The 26,795-nt window shown below is 40.9% G+C and overlaps 4 protein-coding genes and 1 long non-coding RNA gene across 6 annotated transcripts in view; 4 read left to right on the top strand and 1 right to left on the bottom strand.

Moving 5' to 3' along the window:
* Nucleotides 1-4,310, top strand: part of notch3 (notch receptor 3) — a 30,794-nt gene extending 26,484 nt beyond the window's left edge. Inside the window, exon 32 of the mRNA XM_049561785.1 lies at nucleotides 25-4,310. Within this exon, the coding sequence (XP_049417742.1) occupies nucleotides 25-1,533 (1,509 nt within the window). The 3' untranslated portion in view covers nucleotides 1,534-4,310. The remainder of the gene's footprint in view (nucleotides 1-24) is intronic.
* A 1,120-nt stretch (nucleotides 4,311-5,430) lies between these two features.
* zmp:0000001048 (retinol dehydrogenase 8) lies at nucleotides 5,431-9,483 on the bottom strand. Of its 2 annotated transcripts, none has more exons than XM_049561860.1 (7): nucleotides 9,260-9,483; nucleotides 7,871-8,025; nucleotides 7,611-7,772; nucleotides 7,154-7,333; nucleotides 6,973-7,066; nucleotides 6,649-6,832; nucleotides 5,431-6,542 (listed from the first exon to the last, which is right to left on the bottom strand). In XM_049561860.1, the coding sequence occupies exons 2-7, from the start codon at nucleotides 7,965-7,967 to the stop codon at nucleotides 6,333-6,335; spliced, it is 927 nt and encodes a 308-aa protein (XP_049417817.1). In that variant the 5' UTR covers nucleotides 7,968-8,025; nucleotides 9,260-9,483; the 3' UTR covers nucleotides 5,431-6,332. The 2 variants fall into 2 exon arrangements, with proteins under 2 accessions (XP_049417817.1, XP_049417818.1); XM_049561861.1 differs by having other exon boundaries at nucleotides 5,432-6,542; nucleotides 9,313-9,483.
* A 1,221-nt stretch (nucleotides 9,484-10,704) lies between these two features.
* Nucleotides 10,705-13,221, top strand: LOC125879803 (uncharacterized). Its single transcript, XR_007447973.1, has 3 exons — nucleotides 10,705-11,043; nucleotides 12,154-12,295; nucleotides 12,787-13,221. It is a non-coding gene; the product is annotated as an uncharacterized LOC125879803 (long non-coding RNA).
* Nucleotides 13,222-14,829: 1,608 nt separating this feature from the next.
* Nucleotides 14,830-16,826, top strand: soul5 (heme-binding protein soul5). The gene is made up of 7 exons (XM_049561873.1): nucleotides 14,830-14,919; nucleotides 15,070-15,129; nucleotides 15,366-15,447; nucleotides 15,548-15,668; nucleotides 16,021-16,160; nucleotides 16,266-16,429; nucleotides 16,535-16,826. Coding segments are annotated over exons 1-7 (657 nt in total). The 5' UTR covers nucleotides 14,830-14,917; the 3' UTR covers nucleotides 16,623-16,826.
* A 1,663-nt stretch (nucleotides 16,827-18,489) lies between these two features.
* Nucleotides 18,490-26,478, top strand: nr5a5 (nuclear receptor subfamily 5, group A, member 5). The gene is made up of 7 exons (XM_049561831.1): nucleotides 18,490-18,773; nucleotides 21,129-21,244; nucleotides 21,438-21,579; nucleotides 21,825-22,585; nucleotides 22,732-22,851; nucleotides 22,989-23,136; nucleotides 25,880-26,478. Exons 1-7 carry the CDS (start codon nucleotides 18,674-18,676, stop codon nucleotides 26,125-26,127), a joined length of 1,635 nt encoding a protein of 544 aa, XP_049417788.1. The 5' UTR covers nucleotides 18,490-18,673; the 3' UTR covers nucleotides 26,128-26,478.
* Nucleotides 26,479-26,795: the final 317 nt, after the last annotated feature.

Raw genomic sequence — 26,795 nt, 5'->3', positions numbered from 1 at the left:
CACAGCCTCTGTTTTTCATTTCAGGAGGAGACCCCTCTGTTCCTTGCAGCCCGTGAGGGCAGCTGCGAAGCTGTGAAGGTGCTGCTGGCTCACTTTGCAAACAGAGAGATCACAGACCATATGGACAGGTTGCCAAGGGACATTGCTCAGGAGCGTATGCACCATGACATTGTGCAGCTCCTTGATGAGTACAACACAGTAAGGAGTCCCCAGGGCCATGGAGGGGCTGGACACCACCTCACTGGGGGGCACACTCTGTCACCTCTGATGTGCCCTCCCAGCGCCTTCCTGCCAAGTCTGAAGACCACCCCACAGGGGAAAAAGAACCGTCGGCCTGGGGCCAAGGGTTCTGGCTTGGGAGGCCAACATGCTGCCAGCCTGAAGGAGTCGGTCAAGGCCCGTAATAAGAAGCTGACCTTGGACATGCAGAGTGCCTTACTGGAGAGCTCAGTTACCCTGTCCCCGGTCGACTCACTGGACTCACCCCACGGGGGAGCCAGCAATGCTGGCTACATTACCAACCCCACTTCCCCTGTGGCCATGCAGTCACCAGGGCTCTTCCACTCCTCCATGTCTGTCCCCAACACCCCAATGGTACATAGTAGCATGTTAGAGGGAGGTGGCCCCTTCGCTGTGTCTCTAGCCCAACTCAATGACCTGGGAGCTGGGGGAATGTCCTTGCAGGGACGCGTCTCCATGGCTTCAGATGCCAATCACGGCTACGTGCTGAGTTCAGGTCAGATGGGGCTCAACATGGGCTTGGTCAGTCCTGTCAGTGTGCCCTTTGACTGGCACAGCCGGATGCCCTCCTCCCAGTGTGGTCAGCAGGTGGTGAATCTTGTGCAGAGTAGCCAGGCAGGCATGCACCCCCAAAGCCCAGCCATGCAACAGCAGAGCATGCTGATGCACCAACAGCTCTACCGTAACGCCATGCTGCAGCCCACACCTGTTACCTCCACGCCCACTATCAGCCCAGTCAAGCTGCCCTCCATTGCTGAGCAGCAGCAACAACAGCAGCAGCAGCAGCAGCAACAACAACAACAGCAGCTGATCAGCCACAGCATCAGCAACCAGCAGAGCTTGGCCCGCATGAGCACCTCCACCCCACCGACACCCCAGACCTCCCAGCCTCCACCATCCTTCTTCCAGCAGCAGCAGATGCCTCAACAACCCTCTCAGCCCCAGCCTCCTGCTCAGCCTCCACAGGCAGCCACGCCAGCAGCCCAGCCCGCTCAGGCTCTGCCCTCCCAGCCTAGCAGCAGCACTGCAGGTACAGAGGATTACCCAACCCCTCCCTCTCAGCACAGCTACTCATCCGCACTAGATGCCACGCCGAAGCATTACCTCCATTTGCCCAGTGAGCACCCCTACCTGACCCCCTCCCCAGAGTCTCCCGAGCCCTGGTCAAGCCCCTCTCCTCACTGCGTCTCTGATTGGTCAGATTCCACACCGAGCCCAGCAGTTGCTGGCCCTGCCCAGACCCAAATTACTCAAATCCCAGAGGCCAATGGCAAGATGCAGGTGTTTGCGTGAAGATCTCATGGCCCCTGCTTGAAAAGGGACCTGGGGTGAAAGAATTTGTGGACTGGCCCTCGGGCCTGTCGGTTTATGTGTGTCAGCCTGTTTCCAAGATTTTCATTGGATTTGGATTGACTATGATTATCACGAGGACCGTCTGCTAGTGATGTTTGCAGAGAAAAAAAAGTAAAGGGAAATGTGTGTTGTCTGAGAAAACAGCAGACAATTTAATGAAGTAATTCTGTCACAGATGGACTTGTTTTTTATTATAAAAAAAAAAAGTATATGAAGAAAACCAAGTCTTTCATTTCAAAGACTTAGGGGTGTTCTCCTGGAAACTAACAAACATTTAAAAAGTAGATAAGAGAAAAAAGTAAAATGTTGAAGGGAATTCATTTATTTTTATTTATTGTTTTTATCTTTCTGAATTGCTTTTTTTAGGTGTTTCACCCTCTTTCTGTCCTAGCTTCTCACATAATGCGTCACCCCTTTTATTTTATATGGACCGCCTGCATTTCTATTTAGCCAGTGTGGCAAGTGATGGTAAAGGAATATAATTCATCATTCAGACCAGTTAACAGACAGAAAGAGGAACTTTCACCTCTCGTGACTGATATTTATTTAGGCCAACGACAACTGGTAAAGATGAGAAACTGGTTTTAGCAGATATATATTAAGAGTTGCTCAGCAGTAGTGATATATTCTGATTTGATTGAATTGTGGTAATTGATTACTTTCCATATGAGTATTATGAATAAGAATGTAGATGAGTGTCTCTGAAGCACTTCAAGTGACCAGCCTCGAAGGGCAAGTGTGGGTCAAATACAACGTTTAACTGCAATGGATATTTATATTATATGGGTGGCATTTAGTCCCTGGCAATTGTCATTTTGAACTTTGAAAATAAACCAGTAGAGTAAGGTTTAGGAATAAAACTCCTATTTCAAGTGTAGTTTCTCACTGACTCTACAGGACTCGTACCTCCAGTTCTACTGTCAGACTATGGAGTCGAGCAGTGACAATAAGTTTTGGCATCTAAAATAAAATTTGGCATTGAAAAAGGAAACATTAGTACTGAAAAAAAGTGCCACAGAAAATATAACAGAGGGATTAAAATTGTTTTATTATTTTTATTTTGCATTCTGATGCGTTTGTCAATGACAGTCCTCTGATTTTTTTTCTGTGTCACTCTTGAAGGAGTCCCGAGGCACCGTTCTCTCCTTAGTATGCAGATTATGTAAATCACGCTGTCCTTGCCTCTCCCCTCAAACCCCTCATTTCCACGACAAGACAGTGACAGGAAGTTGAAACTGAAGACTCTACGCATTTAAAAAAACAAAAAAAAAAAACAAAAAAAACATTGACACTGAAAGAAGAGGAGCCTAGGAAAAAAAATCAGAAAACTGTCAATGAAAAACACACCAGGATGCAAAAATATATATATATATTAAAAAAAAAATAATAATTGTAATGCCTGTGTTTATTTTTTAGTCAATGTTTTTTCACTGCCAGTGATTCCTTTCTCAATGCCAAATTATATTTTGATGCTAATATTTACTGTCACTGCTCTGGCTCCATTTCAACCCCAATAACTGTGTTGTTTTGCCTTTAAAATCAGCCTCTCACTGCCCTTTTTAGTTAATGTTTATTTTTTTGTTTGTTCCATTTGTTTTATACTCTGTATATTTGTGAAAACCATGGATACCTTTTTTTTAACATCACTTCAGATGTACTAAGCTATGCTTACCAGCTGCTATTTTGTATCACCCTTTCCCGCAAACATTCCTCCATTTTGCCTGTCGTTTTGTTTCTGGATGCTGCGCCTTCAGCAGCTTCCAATGCAGCGTCAAACCACATGACAGACAGGTAGAAGATTAATTTGTCGAGCCCACATCATGTGGACTAAATGGAAACATTCCTGGACTATCTGTGGCAGTTGAGGTTGACGCTCTCGCCTCGTCTCTGGTGGTGTCTGCGGTGGAGTAGTGGTCAGTGTGAGGGTGTAGCTGCTGGGCTGTGACTGCTTGTGCCCTGTCACTCCTCAGGGAGGTGTTTTATGGCATGCAGTGGGACAGTTCCTCCTGCATCTACAGTAGCTCCCAGTCCAGGGGCAGCGGAGATGCATCTTGAGATGATTGTTAGAAGAGACTGAAGGAAAGAACACTACTATGTAGTGCTGCACCCTTAAACTTTTTACAGAATCCTGAGGTGACACTCCCAGTCATCCAGCTAACACCTTGTGTAATGTCTGACCAACTCTTTGCCCCCACATGACCTGAGTGTGTAGGGTGGAGGTCATCCTTGCCTTAACGTACTGTGGACACTTCAGTATAAAGTCAAATGATGATAGTAGAATTTTTGAGAAAATAACCATTGCATTTTCACCATGACCAGAAATTAGTAGGCCGCCACTCCTAGCTACTACTTTTGTGGTGACCTAACACTGCCCCTAGTTGTGTCATAGAGTTTATTTTTCATCCATTGTTTTTTCTTGTTCACTATAGACTCGGCTACTGTTTTGTCAGACCTGGGAAACATGTTGTTCACAGTCCAGTTCATACTTTACTTACAAAAAATGTTTTCTGTTTTTTTATTTTTTTATATATAACTGGTCTTTCAATTTCCCTACCAGGTCGCACTAAGTGTTTTGTACATTTCAACCTCCCAACTTCTGTTTGTACATATGTTTGTTCTGGGTAGATCTTTGCTTGAGAAGTCTTATGTTTCTGAAATGATTGTTATGTACTAAAAAGGACAAAAATAAAAATGTACTTCATTTAGCATTATTTGAAGCTGAGGCTGTGACTGATATTTTTATTGGTCTTGTGTTTTTAGAACAGTCATAGATATTTTCTATCATTATTAATTTCTATACTTGTTTAAAAGTAGTTCAAAATCATTGTACATAAAACCTTTGCCACGGTTTTTCTTTCTACAGTCAAAAGTTGTAAAGTTACTTATAATAAAAACTGTAGGGAACTACATTTTTTGTGTCCTGGTTTTTTAGTGATTGTTTCGTATTATAAAGGAGGATGTTCATTAATTCAGGTCCTCATAATCATAATCATTAAAAAAGCTGAAAATGCCATTACCTGAAAAGATAGTTATTCAATAGTTTTATAGTCTGAAAGTACTTTTTCTGTCCAATACAACAGCCCCACAGTAAAGGTTGTCCTTGACTCATGTTTATTAAACAACAGAGGTTTGGGTAATATTTTAGTTTGGAGCATCTACCAAGCAGGATCAGTTTTCCCTGTCTAGGTGTACTGTGGGTAGGGTAAGAGTTGAGATTGGTGATTCAGATTGTTGTGTTATTCCAGGAATACATTAGCCTGAAGCATTGAAACATTGTGTTATTAGTTTTAGTGGCTTCAAATATGGAGAAGCTGGGGAGTCTAACACAGGTTCTTAATGTGTTGGTCCCGACCCCCACTGGGGGTCGCCAAAGCTTCATGGGGGGCTGCAAGGCCTTCTTAGTTGGCTGAGTGCTGGAAAACTTGTTTTTTTTTTTTAAAGTTTTGATACACCTCTAACTCAGGATTTCATCTATTTCTGTGGAAAACTTCATGAAATTGCTTGGACAAAATTTAAGTTTAGATTATTAAGGCATGGCCCGTGACCTGAACACAAGCAGAGCGTTCTCTCTCTGCCTGAGGAGCGAGTGGAACAATGGCCAAGGGTCAGGTATATGAAAATAGTGAATTTGTAAGAAAGAGGTATGCATGACTGTCAGAAATTCAAAAATGAATATGTATTGTATGAAAAACAACTAAAAAAAACAGGAAATCTCATCTCTAATGCAACATTCACAGGAAATAATCTGCTCAAAATTCATCTAAATTGCTCATATTGGATGCAGTATTTTGGTTAAATGTACAGTTTTTAACATGTTCTGTGCTGTTACTGGAATGTATTCAATATATAATGAAATATCTATAAAATATGTCACTTAGTCAGGGGTCATCAGTTTACTCAATAATATAACAGAGGTCCCCAAAGGAAAAAGGTTGCGAACTTGTGTGTCAGAGTGTCTGGCTCAGTACCCTAGATCCATTATAATAACACAAAAACCATGGCTTGTATATTTTATTAAATAATATATTATTCATTTATTACTAACATTTATTTGTCTTTCTGCCAATCAGATAAATTATAATATTCCTAACTTTACTAGTTTTGATTACACTATATCCTTGTTAGAATCACTGCAACACATAAAACATATAAATGACCTAAATAAAAAGTGAAAATGGAAGAGTGCTTATATTTTTACATTTCAGTTTGACATTATTATACAGTATTTACCTGTACAAATGTTACAAAGAAATAAAAAAGATCTGCACAGCAAGAAAGAAGACCTATAAATATTACCTGCATATTTACAGTACGTGAAGAATTAAAGGTGCAGTGTGTAGGTTTAGTGGCATCTAGCAGTGAGGACTGCAGACTGCAACCAGCTGAAATTTCTCCCATGAGCCATGTGTGAACTTACGGTTATTGTTCCTTCAGTGTCATTTATGATTTCTGGTACGCTTCACCATTGTCTGGCCTGGGGTTCACTACATGGAAGGTTTCACTGGGAGCCGAATTTTCAAGTTCTGCCAATATATCCCCCTAAATCCTACACACTGGACCTTTAACATTATTTGCAGTTATTGTACAAGACAACATCCTATGGTTTGTGCCGTGTTCATTGCTGCTCAGAAGAAAACTCTCCTTAGAGTGGGATACTACACTTAAAAAAACAGACTGTGTGAATCTACCACAGTCAGTCACTGTCTCCTTATAAATAACATTTATACTCAGTGCAATCCTTACTTCTTCCCTGCCCTCCTCTGCAGCACGCGCAGCACCTTGAGAGTTGCGTTCAACACACTGTCATGTTTAAAGATCATCTTATAGAAGGTGTCCAGAGGCAGTCGGCCAGTCGGATCTGCGTGCTTCAGTGCAGTCATGGGCATGTATAGGCGGTTGGTCTGGTGGCGTAGAGGAGGCTCCTTGGCTGTGATCACTTTAACAGTTTGCTGAGGAATTTAAAAAAAAAAATCCTCATTATGCATTCCACTGGCAAAACCAATTAGTTTTAATGACCTTTGAAACTCAAATAGAAATCTAACTGTGATTGCTTGCCTCAGCCACTTCCTCTGGTGTCTGGCCTAATGAGGCGAAGACCTTTTCGGAGTATGGCAGGTAAAGTTCACGGAAGATTTTGGCCGTCTCCTCGTCAGTCCCCGATAGATCCATCTTCTCAGCATCCTCGTACAGTTTCCTTTCAAACTCTGTCACCACAGGGCCGGGTTCCACTAGAGTCGTCCTTGTGCCAGAGATATAAAAAAAAAGGAGACATATAGAACCATTGTTGCATTACAGACAAGTCATCATACTGTTGTAGGCTTACTGATAACTCAAGTTTTAGTTGTTGAAGTTGATACATTTTTCAGGTCATGTAATCACTTGATGTTAAACTTCATTGCTTGCACCGCCAGACTTTCACAAAATCCTTCCACAGCAAATTTGGAGGCGGAGTAGACGTCATTGAACAGAAGCCCTGTGTGGAAACACAAGGACAACTGTTAGCAACATTTAACCCTCCTTAAACTGACTTCTGTAATTTCACTGTCACATACAAACACACCCTGTATTCCCATGACGCTGCTCATCACCACAATATGGCCGCTCTGCCGCCGCTTCATGTCAGGCAGCAACTCCTTCACCAGCCGTGCCAGGCCAAAGAAGTTTGTGTCAAAGAGCTCCTTCATGGCGTCGATACTTTGGCACTCCAGTGGTCCGATCATGCCAACACCGGCATTGTTCACTGTAAGAGCAGAGGATTCTGTGTCATTATGTGTTTGTGAGGAGACTTTGAAGAAGTAGAGTGTGTGTGTCTCAAACTGCTCCCATGTGCCAAGCGTGAACTCCCTGTTAGGAGTTTCCATTGTTAAGGAGGTTTTTACTGTTAGTAAAATTATCCTCAGAGGTCTCCTCCTCTCCAAAACAAATAGACCAGGTGATTTAAAGCGGTAAAAACACCACATAAGGCAGTTTCACATTAAAAATCAGTATTTTCCAATGCTGAATGAGAGGATACAGACCAAGAACATCCACCCGTCTCTCCGGCAGGCTGTTGACACACTCTCTGATGGAAGCTTCACAGCAGGCATCCAACTGTTTGATCTCCAAGGTTTTGTTTAAGTTGTCACCTGCTGCTTTCTCCAAGGCCCCTCGTTTCCCAAGATCCCTCATTGTGGCGACCACTGCCTCAGATAAACAACACATACACTGGCTGTAAGTAGCTGTAGTTATTTCTGTCATCTATTGTTTTGTTTTTGGCTGAGGAGAGTGAAAGGCTGACCTTTGAACCGTCTGAGCTCATCCTTGGCGAGCCGTGCAGCCACAGCCAAGCCGATGCCAGAGGAGCACCCAGTCACCAGCACCCTCCTGGTTCCCATGGCTCTTTGACCTCTGACCTCAAAGCTCGGGCGGATCCTGGCTGCTCAGTCAACAATACTGTGAACGGGGAAATTTAAGTAAAGGAAACCCTTTCCTAATTATGTCATCATCATCATCATCAGTAGACATACAGCTGTTTTTAGCAGTGAGGCTTCTAGGCTGAGCTTTTGCTCTTAACAGTTCCTCTAAATCAAAACTCAACAGATGCCGTCACTAGATATGAGGAGCCAAACTTCCCCTGTGAGGCTCCTCTGAGCACAGTTTGCTATTTGTTCAAAGATTATATTGGCTTTAATCCGATTTATGTACCATGGAATTTTCAGCTGACCCACAACAGAAAGCTTAGTGCTTTGTCCATGGAGGCCCTTCTATTCACACTTGAACCCTGTAACAGGTATAACTGCAGTGAGTGTAACTGTTAAGTGTAGGATGTAATGAATGCTGATACAACGAGGATTTCACACATTTACATATGGATTGCTCTTCGTGGTCTTGGTCCTACCTATTTATCAGATTTGCTTTTGTCATATGAACCCTCTACAACGCTCAGATCTTCTGGAAGTGGCCTTTAAATCATCCCCAAAATTAGAACTAAAACATAGTGAGGCAACATTTCAATATGCCTGTGGAACAGCCTGCCTGAAAGCCTAAAGGCCACAGAGAGCGTTGATGTTTTTAAAAGCAAACTCAAGACCTACCTTTTCAGCCTGGCTTTTACTTCAACTTTATGCCTTTTTTTTATTTTGTATTAATTATTATTGTGTATTTATCTATTTGTTTATTTTTATTAGTATGTTTTGTCTAGCTGGCATATTCTATTTTTTACTTCTTTTTTTCCTGATTTAAAAATGTTTTCTATTTTAAATTTTTATCCTGCCTCTGGTGTTTATTGCCATCGGTTTTTTGCATGTATGTATGTATATGTGTAAGTATGTATTTATTTTTATTTTCTAAGTATTTTTTAAATTATTGTATATCTTGCTGTAACTGTCCAGCTGTCCACAGAGGTGGAGCTATACTATCACTTATACAACTGGGTAATTTATAATTTAAAGTTGCATTTTCCTCTGAAAAACACTGAAGCAGAATCATACCATAAAATGATAGTAATTAATTTAAGTATCTCAAAACTGTGGTTGAACAATTGAACACAGCACTTGAGTTAATACACTAAGTTACTTCTCCCAGTTGTACACAGGCCTAAAGTACAGTGACACCACCCCCAGAATACAACAAGGCCACAGAGGCTGCGAGTATCACACAGACACTTGTCCCAACAGGAAGCGGTCACCTGATCAAAGTCCAGACTGGGTCAGTTTGTAGGTGATGTTGTAGTGGACCAACCTGTAGAGCGAGCAGCGCGTCCTCCACAGCGGCAGATGTGGGAAATAAAGACTTTACAAAGCGAGCAGGGTGACAAAGTAACGTTACTGCAGCATTCAGAAAGCAGGGACGTGACCAAGTCACTGTGGCACAAGCGGCTACGTAATCCCAGCGATTACCTAAATGGGTCACACAGGCTGGTGCAGTATGTGGGAGTTGTAGTCCTTCAGGTGAAAGCGACTGCAGCACATCATAATGCATCAAATTGAGCATAGTAATAGTAATAATGATAATAATATTTTAATTTAATTTAATTTAATTTAATTTAATTTAATTTAGTATTTTAATATTTTTATTCATATAAATCAAATCAAATCAAAACACAGTTACAAAGTGCTGTACAATAAAACTAAACAGAAAACACAAGAAAAATAAAACAAATAACATGTCATAACATGTCTTATAGCAAAAGATAAAATAAGGAAGGCCAAAGTTAAAATCAAGATAATAAATGGGAAATAACATCAATAAGATAGCAATAAAACACAGCTCAGAAAACATCAGGATATGCTTTCCAATATAAGTATGTTTTTAGGAGACACTTAAAACATTAAAGTGTTTACAGTAAAAGATGGTGTGCCATATTTTGGCCTCCTCATAGCCTGCTTCATGTCTCAGGACTGGGTAATGATTATAGAGGGAAAATGTCGGATTATGTTAATGATTATGATTGGTAATAATAATAATCCAGTAAAAAAAATTTATAAGAAATTTATCACACAATTGTGAATTGCGTGTCAACTTTGCCACTTAATTTTGAGCATACCGACTCTGATTTTACAAATTGAATTCCCTGCAGTTCCTCACTGTGACCACTAGATGGCATAAAACAGTAATAATTCTAAAAGGTCCACCTTCACTTCCAACCAGCATCAAGACACCGACATTAAAAATAAATCCTTGAGTTGTAATATTCAGTCCAACACCAGATAAAAGGAATTATTCACAAGATATTATTTATTTATTTATTTATTTATTTATTTATTACAATATGCAGGAGTTTATACATCCACTGTTTGTATTATTTGACTATCTGTGATGATGCAGTTCCTGACTGTGGCCGCTGGAAGGCAGTGAACACTCATGATTCCACACAAAGGTGAACCGTCAGCTCCACCGAGCCTCAAAATACACATCAGAAAGCTGTTATTAAAACATAAATTTATAAATAGAATCATTACCAATAATAATGTTGACACAAATAAGGAGTCAACAATATGTAAAATAATATTTATGTCATTTACGAATGCTGATTTGACACTGAATTCGTGTTGCAATTCTTCACTGTGGCCACTAGAGGGCACTGAACACTCAAGTGATGACGTTTTTTTGTAGGCTGATGAGGAAGTTAGCGTTGAACTAGTTCCCTTGTCAAAAAGCCACATCTTTCAATTGGATTTTTGTATTATTGAAGAAAATAAACTCTGGTTGCTAAGCAATTTATTGTTATATAAGTTATTTTGACATATAAAACCAGTTTGTTAGTTAGCTGTTTAGCTCGCACATGAAAATAAATGAACGTTTAAGCTTTTATCAACATGGAGATGCTACACATCGTTAGCTTGGTTGATTTCATGAGCACCAGAGAAGACTGGAAGTCATTTACATATACTTGCATGACGAAAAAGTGGTGTCTCCTTTCTTATGAAGCTGTCATAAAGTCAGCACATGTGTCCATTCCTCAATTACGCGGTAAGTTTTTTATTTATATTAAAAGGCCTGTCCCATATGGATGCCTGTCCCTAATATAAGCCTGTGGAGTTTAGTAACCTGGGCTACTAAATGAAGTTTTATCATACTGGGTGGGTGATGTTCACCTAGTTTAGCTCAAACAACAGCAGCAGTTCAAACACACTTTTATAAATGTTGTATTTTGCAAGCTTTTGATGAATTCAATAACCAGATTTTGTAGTTTTGAGTGACCCAAACAAGAACCAACACTGCTGTATAAAGGTTCGTGACACCACTCACATAACATATGCCCCCTTTTAAGGATTAATTATTGTAAGAATTGATATTGTATTATTATGCAACACATATTGCAAGCATTGGCAGCTATCTGACCATCTGATGCAGTTTCATGTTGGCTGAATGTTGTCCCCATGAACTTTGGCAGCACTTGAAGCAATACTGGGATAAATTTCACATATGGGCAATATATTTGTGTATATTTATATGAGTATTTTTTAAGAGTTTATTTACTAAACAACAGAGCAGAAAAACATGTGTTTTGTGACCCTTGAGAGTGAGACTGCGTGAAAGCAATACTGAGGCCTGAGGGAGGGTTTACCATGTCTTCCTATGTGCTTTGTCATGATGAGAGGAAAATCCTTTAACTATATGCTGCTGTTCTACTGAGGTTACACTGACCCTATTCAGTGTTCATTCACAAAATGAAGTCCTTGAAGAACTTAAAAAGATATTTTCTAACCACAGGTCTTTGCATTATCATAGAGCACAGAGCATTAATGGTTTACAGTAATGTTATATTGAAGGAGTAGCAGTATGTGCTCATGGTAGACTATAATTTCAAACACTGTAACATTAGATGGCTGCTACACGTTTCCTTTTTTTATTTTTATTTTTTTAGTTTCTTTTATTTCAACCCCTTCTTTGAGTTATGATGATCTTTTAAAAATATATATAAATAAAATAAATATAAAATGTATAGTCAATATTATAATTTAAATGATGCATTTACTATAACATCTTTCAACAAAATCAAGTAACACGTGAGTAAGCAGGTTGACAGTATCTGTCATTAAAAGTTTTTTTTTTTTGTTTTGTTTTTTTTCCATGCAGACTGGTTGCACACCAGAGCCTCCTCATCTCCTGCATGGTGTGATTGGACCTTTTGTCTCGTGGTTGAATGCATTAACAAACTCCAGGGATTTGGTGTTCTACATGTACAAAACAGGCACCTGATGACCTGTGCTAACAAAAGGTAGAAACTTCTCTTGTGACATGAATCTTACATAGTTAGTCCATTATTTCTGTCTGAGCCAATGTGTACAATGGACCGGTAAATAATAGCTCATGGGAACCGGGCGTTTTCACGTAAGTTCAGAGAGTTAAAAAACGTGAGCCACCACCTCACATGATGTTCTGTCACAATTTGTACCACCTGATGAGGCTTTGTACCTGGATTATTCTGTTAAATAACCTGTTCATTGATTATTTGATTTTGTATAAATCCTACTTTTTTTATTCACTTATTCTGAATCATCAGTCGATCAATCAATGTATTTGTCACATGAAATCATAATTACAGTGAAATGTAATTCTGTCAAGTCCTTTGATTTGTGCATTGAATATCTGGGGTAGAAACTCTTCCTGAGCCTCAGTGTTGGTCTGGTGTAGTCTGTACCTTCCTCTCGAAGGCAGTTGTCCAGGTGGTTAGGATCCTTAATGATTCTTCTGGCCTTATTTTTGCAGTGTCTGGTGTAAACATCCTTTAGGCAGGGCAGAGCAGCACCTATAGTATGTTCAGCTGTACGAACCACTCTATCAAGGCCTTGTGGTCCTGTTCGGTGCTGTTTCCACACCAGACCATGATGTTACCCATCAGGACACTCTCAATGGTGCAGGAGAAGAATTTCCTTAGGCATCTCAGGTAAAACAGTATCTGCCTTGCCTTTCTCACCACTGAGTCAGTATGCAACACCCACATCAGGCCCTCAGCAATGTGGACACCAAAGTATTAGAAGCTGTTCACCCTCCCCACCAAGGACCTGGTGATATTAAGGAGGGCAGAGTATAAACCCTTCTTTCCAAAGTCCTCTATCATCTCAAGTTGTTGTCCTGACACCAGCAGGCCAAGTCCTCTATTTCTTTTGGGTCATCCTTTTCATTGTTATCTGTGATCAGGCCCACCACAGCTGAATCGTCCGCAAACCTGATGATGATGTCAGAATCTGGAGTGGCTCCACAGTTGTGTGTACAGGGAGTACAGCAGGGGACTCAAAACGCAGCCCTGGGGTGCTCCAGTGTTAAGGATGAGGGTGGACGAGGTGTGTCTGTCCACCCTCACCACCTGAGGTCTGCCCATGAGGAAGTCAAGGATCCACATGCACAGTGGGGTGTTTAATCTCAGGTCCTTAAGCTCTGTGCTGACCTTATCATAGAGACCGCAGAGAGAGAAATCAGGTCAAATTAAATTATACTTGCAAGTGACAAACAAACAAACAAACAAAATTGGCATTTTTCTTGTCCATCTGGTATTGTACACTCAGTGGTCACTTTATATGGTAAAATGCTAACTGTGTGAAATGTGTCAACAAAAACTGACACACTTAAGATTTTTTTGTTTTGTTTATTATTGAGGTCATAGGTTCAGGTGATATGTCCAGTATTAAGGGAAGTACCATAAATACAAAGGACATTTGTCAATTAAAAACAGTTCTCTGTTTTATAGTTTCCCATACTTGAGATCAGTGTATAATCATGAATAGAGAAGATACTGCAACCTGCAAATTAGGATTACCTGTGTCTCACCTATATGCCTCTTCTTACAGTCATTATGCACACATCCACCCGCCACGCCCATCCACACAACTTGACATTGGTACTCTTAACTGACCCTTTGTTAAAAGTCTGTGAGAAAGATAAACACCTTTGTGGTTGTATCAACCAAAGTTGAGCGTTGACAGTTGTCCCTGACATTGTGTTGACATCAGGTACAGAGTAGTCCAAACTACACTAAACAAAAATGTATGCTCCCATTGTTCACAGGTTTAAGTTACAGGTCTAAGCCTTTTTTATGCACACAAACTTTTTCTCTCAAGTTCTGGTGACAACAAGGACGGGACAACAAATCCGTGTTTGTGAGTGCTTCTCCTTTTTGACAGGTGTGGCATGTCAAGATGCTGATTAAACAGCACCATTACCACACAGGTGTGCCTTGGGATTGTCGCCTTTTAAATGTGCAGTTTTATCACACAACACAAAATTTGGTTTGTGCAATGAAGAATTTCTGCACAAACTATTAGAAAGCGGGAGGCTCATCTTACTGCTCATCGTCCTTGCCCCGATCTTGATGTGACAGAGGCAAGTTGCCGACATTTGTGGCTTTGTATTGTGTGATAAAACTGCACATTTTAGAATGACTTTTTTTGTGACCACCCAAGACACACCTGTGCAGTAATGATGCTGTTTAATCAGTGTCTTGTCGGGTGGATGGATTATCGGCTTACTAACACAGATTTTAACAAATTTGTGACCAGAATTTGAGAGAAATTAGTCTTTTGCATGGACAAAAAAATAGGAGCACAAACAAAATGTTTGCTCGACGTAGATCTTCCTTAAGACCAAATTAAGGTGATATTCAAGAGGTTACAAAATCGTAAAAACACATACAGTCAAACGTGACACTGTTTCATAATTCTACTCAGTCTTTTGTTTCTGCTTTGGGTTCCCATTGGTTATGACACTCTATTGTCTGGTTTGTGTTATGGGTTCAGGGAGTGGCCAGTTTGCCTTTTATAACCAGAGCTGGAATAAATAGTTGTGCTGAACCAGACTGACAAGATCCAGTTTTCGACAGCACGGATCCCAACACTCTGCCACAATGTAAGTACAATTACATTGTCCAGATTGTTTTAGATGGAAATTCTTGAGTAGAAATTTCCTGTTTTATGAATGAAGCTTAAATGCTTTCACTGGATAAACAAAAGTGGGTTGGTGTGTCTTTGTGAAAATACTTTTAAATATGTGTTTCAGGATTTATCTTTCAGGGCTTGTTGGCTTTCTGCTGGTGCTAACAGCTGAGGCCAGAGTTGGGTAAGAAATCTAAATTTGATGCTCGTTTTTATTAGATTTCTGCATTTGAAAAGTAAAAACTGGCAGCTCTGTTACTCCTGTGAGTCAGGTGTAGAAGCAGATTCTTGGATATATGAGAAATTGCAAGTTATGAATCATTTTTACCCTGGCACAGATGATTACTGCTATCATATTCAGTATCTTTTTTTAATGTCTGCATCATGCCTTTTTTAATAGTTTCCTCTCTTACTACACAGAAACTCCTCTCAGTTAGAGTTCTGTAGTGAGACTAAAGAGTGCCTGCTGTTTGATCTGGTCTGTGAGACTGAGGACTTTCAGGTGAGTGTGTCTGAGAAGGAGAGAAACCTGTTCACATTTGTTGTGGAAGAAACTTTGAAAAAGCCCACTCCTTCTCTCTGTGTGTTTTCATGTCCCTCAGGTCCGTCACTATGACTCTGTGAAATGGGTTTCAACTGACGAGATGTTCTACTTCATGGATATAGCAGCGTTTAGAGCATTCAGACGACTTTTTGAATACATCACTGGTGCCAACGAGAATGGTGCGTCATTTATGTGTTTTGTTTAATCTTTTATTTTAAAAGGATGTCAACAGAAAAGCACAACCGCACAATGTTTACATAAAAATACAGTGGTGCAATGCAACAGAAACTCATTGTAACTCATTCAGTTTGCAAGAAACTAGTATTTGAAACCATTTCCCAGCTTCTGTTGGTGGAGCAGCTAAAATTAAAATGTCCTATAATTACTGTATTTAGTTCTGAGCAGCGAGCAGAAACAGTTTGGCAGTTTCTTGGATATTCAAGCCATAACATTTTGATTTTATGTTGTATTTTTCCTCTCTGTGACATCTCCAAGAAAAAAAAAATAATAATTGTGTTTTCTTACCTTCAGGAGAGAAAATTGAAATGACTGCTCCTGTTGTTATAAAAATATCTGAGGGCATGTACTTCTGGCAAAAGGGCACCTACACAATGAGTTTCTTGCTGCCAGCTAAACATCAGGCGAAGCCCCCCAAACCTACTGATGAGCAGGTAAACTTCCCTGACAATGGTTGGAAAAAAAACACATCAGTCTTTACTTCTAAATGCTGTGATTGTGTTTGAATAAATTCAGTATGAAACTTTGCTGACTTGCAGGTGTACCTCCAAAAGATGCCAGCAATGAAAGTGTATGTGCAGAGCTACGGAGGATGGATGACAAGCATTTCTGACAGAAACAAAGCAAGCAGTCTCTCCGCTGCCCTCGACTTACTGAAAGCAGAGTACAAAAAAGGCTTTCACTATGCTGCTGGATATAACAGGTAAATAAATCACCAGCATTTTACCCAGTCTAAAAAAGCAAAGGAAAGAAAAGCTTTTAATATTTGGTGATTTGATATTTTACACTGTGCATTTGTCTCTTGCAGTCCAATGAAGCTGTTTAACAGGCACAATGAGGTGTGGTTTGTCGTCAGCGATGACCCAGTGTGTTCCAACAGTGAGGAAGAGGACTGAAGCAATGAGGGCTTACAGCAGATGGTGCATATGAAGAGATTTTGCAAGGCAGACATTACGTCAAGTGTCATGTAAATAACCTGCCAGTGAGAGCACACATTTTAAAAATGCCAATGAATTTAATACACTACGTAGTACTTGCAACGATGATTTTACACAAGCTTGTTTTCTGCTCTATTCAATAAATTTACCCTTTTGCAGTCATTTTTTTGTATGAAAGGTGTCGTCTTTGTCATGAAATTTGTCAAAAGCAGCAGGATTGACAATAGATGAAACCTGTCAACGAGTCTCACTCCAGTTTAGACCTGTTTTTCTACAATACCACCAGATGGCACTAAAAAACTCAAAAATACCTCCAGGATTACACATACTGCCTGTCACTGCAAGCTTTTTTTTTGGTGACATATGTTGTTGAAGATTTAGCCTCTAAGAGAAGTGAAACAGTGTCACGTGTCAGAACCCAGACTGGTGAAAATAGCAGGGGGATTGTTTTATTGATGAATGCCATAATCAATTTACAAGCTAATGTGCAGAAGTCATAACCGTCCACCCTTGAACTGCACTGTTTTTGCGTCACTGTGCAGCTTCATCAAAGCAACCACTGTCCAGATTTGGCTGTTGAATGGCACCTTATCATCTCAAGCACTGCCTGCGGATGTAGAAGAATATATTCACTGCGTGTGATTTAAGTAACTGACTAACATTATACTGAGTAAAGTATTTTTTTCTGATTGTACTGCCCTTGCTAACACTTTATTTGGAGAGTCTGCCTACAGTTGACGGAGCATTTGTAACATTTCTCAGAATAATTTAGTTGAACTTAAACTATCCACTTAGTTTATGCTGCATAAGTTGAGCAAGTAGTTCAAGTTGAATTGAATTACTCTGTGAATAATTAGGTATGTTCATGAATAGTCACATATTCTCTCCATATAATCTGCAAAACACCTACAGAATACAGCAAAAGTGTTCAGTTTAAATTTATACGCTGTTAAAATGTTACAAATACTCTACAAACTACCTGTAGGTAGACTATGTGCTGCTTTTTATTATTGTAGTTCTTACTTCACTACATTTAAATTTAAAAACACACGATCAGCGTATGAAATAAAATTCATTGCTAAAGACTGATCCAGTGGCTCCCAGACTTTTTGGCATGTGACCCTCACTAAAATAAAAGTATTCAGTTGGGGCCCTTTATCACACCTTTCAGATGTATGTTAGTTGTTATAAGTTACACTAAACATCTCAACTGTTACAAACATTACAAACTTTATTTTGTCTTATTTACCATCTCGTGTCAGACCTTGAGTTTGTGAACCATTGGACCATATGTATACTTTATATAAAGTAGTTAAAATCAACTCTGCCCTTGTCAGTTCCAACAGTAAGGTGCTACCTAAACATTGATGCAACAGTATTTAACAATATAATAATGCCACATATAATAACATATCACTCAAAGATGACAGGGTACTTTTACCTTTGATCATTTAAGCACCTCTGTACTGTTACTTAAGATTTTTTAATAAAGCACTTTTACTTGTAGAGTATATTTTACACTGCTTTACTGGCACTTTGACTTGTTCTTTCACACCTATAAATTACTTGCAATGCTACAATATGTAAAAATAATAATAGTAATGCCAGCTGAATATAAAATCTGAATGGCTGTAGTTTTGGCTGTGATTACAGACACTCTTCAGTGGACTCTTATCTTATCAGCTGAGCTTCAGGACGGCTCAGTGATACTGGAGAGACTTCACTACAGTAACACTGCAGCAGGTGGATATCTGACTGTCCCCCATGCAGGGGCCGGTTGGCTGGCTGGCTTGCTGACTGACTGACTGGGTAGGAGTGCCAATCAGGAGAGGTTTTATGACACTGACAGTAGATCGAAGTCCACTTGTGGGCCTCAAACAACCATCAGTCCACCGGGGCTGTTTGGCCTGTCAGCCGGCCTTTCTCTGGCTCTCCTGCGGTGTCTGTCTGTTCTCTGCGACAATGAAGATCCGGCTGGGCTGACTCTGAAGCTAGTACCATCAGCCAAAATGGACCTACCTAATTATCACCCACAGCAGCCACTGCCACTTGTACACCACCCTGGCAACTATCCAGAGGATCCTATATCTTTGGAAGGACCGTCAACATGTGAGTATAATCTAGGTAGATGGTGCCCTTGTATACAGCTTTCAGAAGATATTCTTTGAACTTTACATTATTATAAAGATATCAGTGTTTTAAATGTCTTGTTTTAAAGTTCAGAGTTTAAAGTACAGCAGTGTCTGACATTGTGTAAAAAAAAAAAGTGGTGCAGAAATGTTATTGATCACGTCTATGTGGAAATCCACATTTATAGAATTAAAGGCATGAAAGTGGTTCATCGTTTTGCTACAGATTTTCATATTGGAGACTAGTTCTTATGGAGGTCATAACCCGTAATCGCTGGGAATTATGTAAGGGTCATATCTCTGATCATCGTCAAGCAAATCATGTTTAGTGATAAGGTACTGTCTCTAACAGAGGGATAGTCATGTACTACTCACTATTCTCTCAACAGCTGAGCAATAAACCTCATTAGATGACACACTTATGTCAGTAGCACTCGACCGCCAGACGTATTATCAATTCAGAATCTTCTCTGTGGCTGATTTAAAGGGAGAGTTCACCTAAAAATCAAAAATACATAACTTTCCTCCCAGCTGTAGGGCCATTTATCAGTCTTGATTGTTTTGATGTGAGTTGCAGAGTGTTGGAGACATTGGTAATAGAGATGTCTGCCTTCTTTCTAATATAATGGAACTAGACGACACTCGGCTAGTGGTGCTTAAAGCGCCAAAAAATACATTTGAAAAAGTCAACAGCAATGTCTCTTTCCAGAAATCATGACCCGGTCACTCAAGATAATCCACAGACCAGCTGCATGTAGGAAGTACTTTCTTTCTACCAAACTACACCCCCCAACTGTATCACTGCAAAAAAGGAAGCTTTCATCTACTCGTGGATTAGAGGCTCGTGCTTCTGACAGTGCAAGATGTAAGCATTAACAAAGCCCTCCTGGGCTGAGCTGTAACATTAGCTAGCTCAGTGGTGCTAGGTGAGCTAGCAGTAGATGCACTCTTCCTTCTGCACAGTGATAAAGTTGGCAGTTGTAGTTTGGTAGAAAGAAAACAGTTCCTACATGAAAATGCTCACAGCAAGGTCTGTGGATTATCTTGAGTAATCAGGTCAGGATTTCTGTAATACTGATGTTGTGTATTTTTTGGCCCTTTGAGCACCACAGTCCGAGTGCCATCTACTTCCATTATATTAGAGAGAAGGCAGACATCTCTACAGCCTGTATTTCCAACACTCGGCAACTAGAGGCTGACATTTTTTCGGGAGTCCCGCAGGTCACGTGATTCCCGTGGGATTCCCTTCTTCTTCTTCGTGGAGTTTAACGGCGGTTGGCCACCTTTACAACGGGGCATTACCGCCACTCCCGTGGGATTCCCACGGGATGGGAATCAGTTTGACTATTCGTCACGTGATTGGGACGGGATGGAAAAAAAAAGTCAACGGGAGCGGGCGGGACTGGGAATCATAATTAGGCCTGTCGCAGGTCTAAAAACAGCAAAATTACAACAATAATAAAAATGATCTTAAAAGCACAATATTACTCAATATTATCGCAATAATTTCTGACGCAATTAATCGCCCAGCAAAATTTGTTATCATGACAGGCCTAATCATAATAACAATAGTCAAGTTTTTATAAAGTAGTTGAAACTAGCTCCACCTCCAGCTACAACAGTAACATGCTGCTCTAACACTGATGCTGCATTATTAATAATCTAATGATGTCATATATAATAATATCAGTCAGAGGAACCAAACACTACTTTTACTGCAATAGTTTAACGACATTTTTCTCTCTCAGAACTGGTTCTTATGACGTGTTGTCTGACCACATCAGAAATCAAATGTGTTTATCATTCTGAACAGCTTCAAGGTGGAGTGAATGTTAAAATAATTAGGCAATAAACATCAACATTAGATGTCATATTTATTCAACTAAGGTAGGCATTGTGTGATCCATGTACTGTATATATATATATATATATATATATATATATATATATATATTTTTTTTTTTTAAATTTTTTTTTTTTATTTTTTTTTTACTGCAACAACATGGGAGCGGGATGGGACGGGAGTCATTCTTGTGGGATTGGGACGGGACAGGATTTTTTTTTTTCTTTTTCATGGGATTGGGACGGGATGGGATTATTTTTGTGGGAGTGGGATGGGACAGGACTGAAAATCCACTCCCGTGTCACCCTCTATCTGCAACTCACACCAAAACAATCTAGATTGATAAATAACGCTACAGGTAAGAAGAGAAGGATATATTTTTGATTCAGGGTTAAACTTTCCCTTTAAGATATTACCTGCACCGAGAGGATGAGATGTTTGTGTCACACTGTATATTTGACATTCAGTGTTAATTGTGGTGTCTTCCTCCAGCGCAGGAATTAAAGACAGAGCCAGACAGCAGAGCAGATTCAGAGGAGAGCTGTCCCATCTGTGGAGACAAAGTATCAGGGTACCACTATGGGCTGCTCACTTGTGAAAGCTGCAAGGTAAGAGATAGGGGTTTGACCAGTCCATGGAGAAATATTTATCCTCAAACAGCACCACAGGATACCATGGTGTTGTAGTATAGACCAACTAACCATAGCCAACTACTATAGAGCTAAGATAAATTATGTCTGTAACTATAATGATGCATATTTTATACTGTCAGAGAATGAAGCAAAGTCTCTCTCTCTACAGGGCTTTTTTAAACGCTCAGTGCAGAATAACAAGCATTACACCTGTGCAGAACAACAGAACTGCCCCATGAACCTTTCGCAAAGGAAACGTTGTCCTTTCTGCCGCTTCCAAAAATGTTTGGCAGTGGGAATGAAGAGAGAAGGTACAACTTATATTCTGCTCTACTGCTCTTGTGCTCCACTGACATTCATGTTCTTTTCTCCCATATGACTTATCTAAAAAGTCATAAACCAGTGCTGTAATGACCCAGATTATAAATTATGACTTTGTATCTGAGTCCTCACAGTGGAGTGGGCATATTGTTAGTTTTATAAACAAAGTCATCTAAGGTAGTGTTTGAAATCTTGTGGTGAAACTTTTATAATTTGTTACATGTTGTGTCAACAGCGGTAAGAGCAGATCGTATGAGAGGTGGCAGGAATAAATTTGGCCCTCTGTACCGGCAGGACAGGCAGATGAAACAGCAGAGGGTGTATCACCAGGCAAACACTGCTCCCTACAGGATTAAGATGGAAACTACTCAAACACACCCGTCCACAGCTCCAAGTGATGCTCACCTTATCAGCAGTCACACAAGTGCTCCATTGTCTTCTGATGCTTTTCATCAGACCCACATGTATCCCCCTGGCATAGGGCAGTCAGGTGCGCCCATGCCTCTGGACTGCACCATGAGCGCAGACAGGGTGCTCACACCTCTACCGCTGCCCTACCCTGGACTGTACCACCGCACCTTCCCTGGATACTTCCAGGAGAAAGGAGAAATGCCTTTTAGCTACAGCCCAGCTCCTTCAAACTATACAGTGCACCCAACTCAGAACAATTCATTCACACCAAGAAGCACACCAGCATCATCCCCCTGCTCAACGCCAAGCTCAATCACCCCGCAGCCACCCCAGGCTTCCACCCAAAACCCAGACACTTCTTCATCAGCCCCTCTTACACCCAGCTTCCTAAGCCAACTCGTGGAGGGGGAGCCAGATGAGAGCCAGCTGTGTGCCAAGGTCCTCACCACTCTGCAGAGAGAACAGGCCAACCGAGGCAAACATGACCGCCTTAATACATTCAGCATCATGTGCAAAATGGCTGACCAGACTCTGTTTGGGCTTGTGGAGTGGGCTAGGAACAGTACACTCTTCAAGGAGCTCAAGGTAATGAAACATGAAATTATAAAGTTACATAGACCTTTTTGCTGTAATGGAAATTGGCTGTGTGAGCAGACTCCTTACTGGAGGTCAAAGATCACAGCATTTAATTTGTAACTACATCGGATCAATTTTTTTTATGCCTCCCACAGGTGGAGGACCAGATGGTGCTGCTGCAGAGCTGCTGGAGTGAGCTCCTTGTCCTGGATCACCTCTGTAGACAGGTGGCCTATGGCAAAGAGGGCTGCATATATCTGGTCACAGGACAACAGGTAAAGTTAACAGCACACAATGACGAATTTCTACTAGCATCAAAAATGTCTTTGGATAGAACATTATGTGTTGTTTTGTTGTTCTGCTGCACAGAAGCTTTCAGTCTGATCATCACCTTTCTTTCATTCTGATGCAGATTGAGGTGTCGACCATCATCTCCCAGGCAGGAGCGACACTGAGCAGCCTGGTATCGAGGACCCAGGACTTGGTGTCCAAACTGAAGGGATTCCAGCTAGACAGACATGAGTTTGTCTGTCTCAAATACTTGGTGCTATTCAACCCTGGTGAGCTTTTCCTTTTGAAGGTCTAGACAATTCATAGAGGATACAAATCCAGTGTGGCCTTTTGATCAACTTTGTGACCTCTCATTTGTACATTTTGTCAATTTTAGGGGGAACAGGGGATCTTTAGGGTGAGATTGCAAGTCAACAGTACAGCGGCAAGTTTTTCTAGTCATAACTATGCAATAAACATTGTGTTTTGGTTAAATACCTGTTCGAACTGTGAAAGTTTAGAGTATACAGTACAGGCCAAAAGTTTGGACACACCTTCTCATTCAATGCGTTTTCTTTATTTTCATGACTATTTACATTGTAGATTCTCACTGAAGGCATCAAAACTATGAATGAACACATGTGGAGTTATGTACTTAACAAAAAAAGGTGGAATAACTGAAAACATGTTTTATATTCTAGTTTCTTCAAAATAGCCACCCTTTGCTCTGATTACTGCTTTGCACACTCTTGGCATTCTCTCCATGAGCTTCAAGAGGTAGTCACCTAAAATGGTTTCCACTTCACAGGTGTGCCTTATCAGGGTTAATTAGTGGAATTTCTTGCTTTATCAATGGGGTTGGGACCATCAGTTGTGTTGTGCAGAAGTCAGGTTAATACACAGCCGACAGCCCTATTGGACAACTGTTAAAATTCATATTATGGCAAGAACCAATCAGCTAACTAAAGAAAAACCAGTGGCCATCATTACTTTAAGAAATGAAGGTCAGTCAGTCCGGAAAATTGCAAAAACTTTAAATGTGTCCCCAAGTGGAGTCGCAAAAACCATCAAGCGCTACAACGAAACTGGCACACATGAGGACCGACCCAGGAAAGGAAGACCAAGAGTCACCTCTGCTTCTGAGGATAAGTTCATCCGAGTCACCAGCCTCAGAAATGGCAAGTTAACAGCAGCTCAGATCAGGGACCAGATGAATGCCACACAGAGTTCTAGCAGCAGACCCATCTCTAGAACAACTGTTAAGAGGAGACTGCGCGAATCAGGCCTTCATGGTCAAATAGCTGCTAGGAAACCACTGCTAAGGAGAGGCAACAAGCAGAAGAGATTTGTTTGGGCCAAGAAACACAAGGAATGGACATTAGACCAGTGGAAATCTGTGCTTTGGTCTGATGAGTCCAAATTTGACATCTTTGGTTCCAACCGCCGTGTCTTTGTGAGACGCAGAAAAGGTGAACGGATGGATTCCACATGCCTGGTTCCCACTGTGAAGCATGGAGGAGGAGGTGTGATGGTGTGGGGGTGTTTTGCTGGTGACACTGTTGGGGATTTATTCAAAATTGAAGGCACACTGAACCAGCATGGCTACCACAGCATCCTGCAGCGACATGCCATCCCATCCGGTTTGCGTTTAGTTGGACGATCATTTATTTTTCAACAGGACAATGACCCCAAACACACCTCCAGGCTGTGTAAGGGCTATTTGACCAAGAAGGAGAGTGATGGAGTGCTGCGGCAGATGACCTGGCCTCCACAGTCACCGAACCTGAACCCAATCGAGATGGTTTGGGGTGAGCTGGACCGCAGAGTGAAGGCAAAGGGGCCAACAAGTGCTAAACACCTCTGGGAACTCCTTCAAGACTGTTGGAAAACCATTTCAGGTGACTACCTCTTGAAGCTCATGGAGAGAATGCCAAGAGTGTGCAAAGCAGTAATCAGAGCAAAGGGTGGCTATTTTGAAGAAACTAGAATATAAAACATGTTTTCAGTTATTTCACCTTTTTTTGTTAAGTACATAACTCCACATGTGTTCATTCATAGTTTTGATGCCTTCAGTGAGAATCTACAATGTAAATAGTCATGAAAATAAAGAAAACGCATTGAATGAGAAGGTGTGTCCAAACTTTTGGCCTGTACTGTATGTATTGGGGGTTATAAATAGTTGCAGCACTGTTTTGGTTAATACCATTTGTTACACAGATTTGGTGCTAAATGGAAGCAATGATTTGTCAAAAATGGTAAAAATCCTTCCAAAATACCACAGTAATACACCAAGACCTTGAGGAACAACATAGAAAAATCTATGCTGTGATCTGGACCTTTGGAAATTTCTGTAAGAATTGCATGTTTTGGCGACGGGATGGCAAGCACTTCTGTTTTGGAAACTGACTGAGAAACCTCTTTATTGTCATGTCATTGACCTATGAAAAGCACCAAGGTCTCTAGTTTGTGGTTTCAAAGTCTCATGAGGCTGTAATTATCCCAGAGGTCAGAATAAGTCATTGTATAAAGAGAGGACAAGTTTCAAAAATGACCTTACTACACTGTAATGGCTACCATGGGGGGCTAACAATATCACAGACGAATAGAATTAGGCTCATTGACTCCACAAGACTCTCAGCTTTCCAGTCATACCCAATGTATACAATTCCAAGACTGTTTAGGGACCATAGTGTGCAGAAATATTCAAATACACAACTTTTAGAATAGGCAAAAATAACACATCTGTACTTCGCAAGAAAAACCGCATGGTACTAGCATAAAAGTTGATGTCTGCAAATGGGAGACTTGTGGGTTTCCACAGAGACCATTTCCATTCAGATATCTTGAGGTGAAAGGTTCAGGGACCTCTGTGAAAATGGTCATGCCAGTTCTCCCCTTGCCAAAAGTGTCAGTATCCTCAAAGAGTGGAAGAGGCTTAAGTCATGCATGCAGCTGCCCTTAGCATTGAGGGTGTGTACATGTATATACTGTGTACTGATGAGAAACCTTCCACTTATCTTCTCTCTGGTCTAGATGTGAAGTCACTGCAGAACCGCAGGCAGGTGGAGCAGACACAAGAGAGAGTGAACAGGGCCCTGATGGAGCACACGCAACAGAGTCACCCAAGGCACTCAGACAAGTTCGGCCAACTGCTGCTCCGGCTTCCTGAAGTACGCAGCATTAGCTTGCAGGTTGAGGAGTATTTGTACCAGCGCCATCTTCTGGGAGATTTGCCCTGCAACTCTCTGCTCACTGAGATGCTGCACACCAAGCACAACTGAGGAGATGCTGCTGTATATTCAAGCCCCGATGGCAAAGCTTGAGTTTACTGCTGTGAATTTTTGTACTTACTTTTGGCCCTTCAGACCCAACTCATATTGTTGTTGCAAGTAGTAAACTGGCATCCTCTCTTAAAGATCAGTACTGAAGGGTAATTTTATAACATCTCATACTTTGCTCAAGTGTCCATTATTAACAGTATTACCACAGCCAAACAGCCCAGTAAATATTTGTTTCTGTCAGAATTGTTGGACAGATTTAAGATCCATGATGTTTCTAATAGGCAGAAAGTGCTCAGCTGTGTAAAAACAGGTGAAAAATGCATCACTGAATAAATGAAAGTGGTTTCTGGATGTGTCAATATGTACTCAAAACCCGTAACTGCATTAAACGTCCAGTGTGTAGGAATTAGGGGAATGTATTGGCAGATATGTAATATAATAAGTACGTTTTCTTTAGCATATCATCATCTAAAAATAAGAATTGTGTTTTTGTTACCTTAGAAAGGGCTGTTTATATCTGTATGGGGAGCAGGTCCTCATTCTGAGTCTGCCATGTTGTACCACCATGTTTCTACAGCAGCCCAGACAAAACAAACACTGGCTCTAGATAGGGCCATTTACATTTTCACATAGGCCACCGTAGTTAGCACTCCCTCTGTGAGAAGTAG

This window comes from Epinephelus fuscoguttatus, linkage group LG19 (assembly GCF_011397635.1).
Source record: "Epinephelus fuscoguttatus linkage group LG19, E.fuscoguttatus.final_Chr_v1".
NCBI classification, from domain to species: domain Eukaryota; kingdom Metazoa; phylum Chordata; class Actinopteri; order Perciformes; family Serranidae; genus Epinephelus; species Epinephelus fuscoguttatus.
Note: the sequence above shows the minus strand (reverse complement) of the source record. Positions and strands in the feature narration are given on the sequence as shown.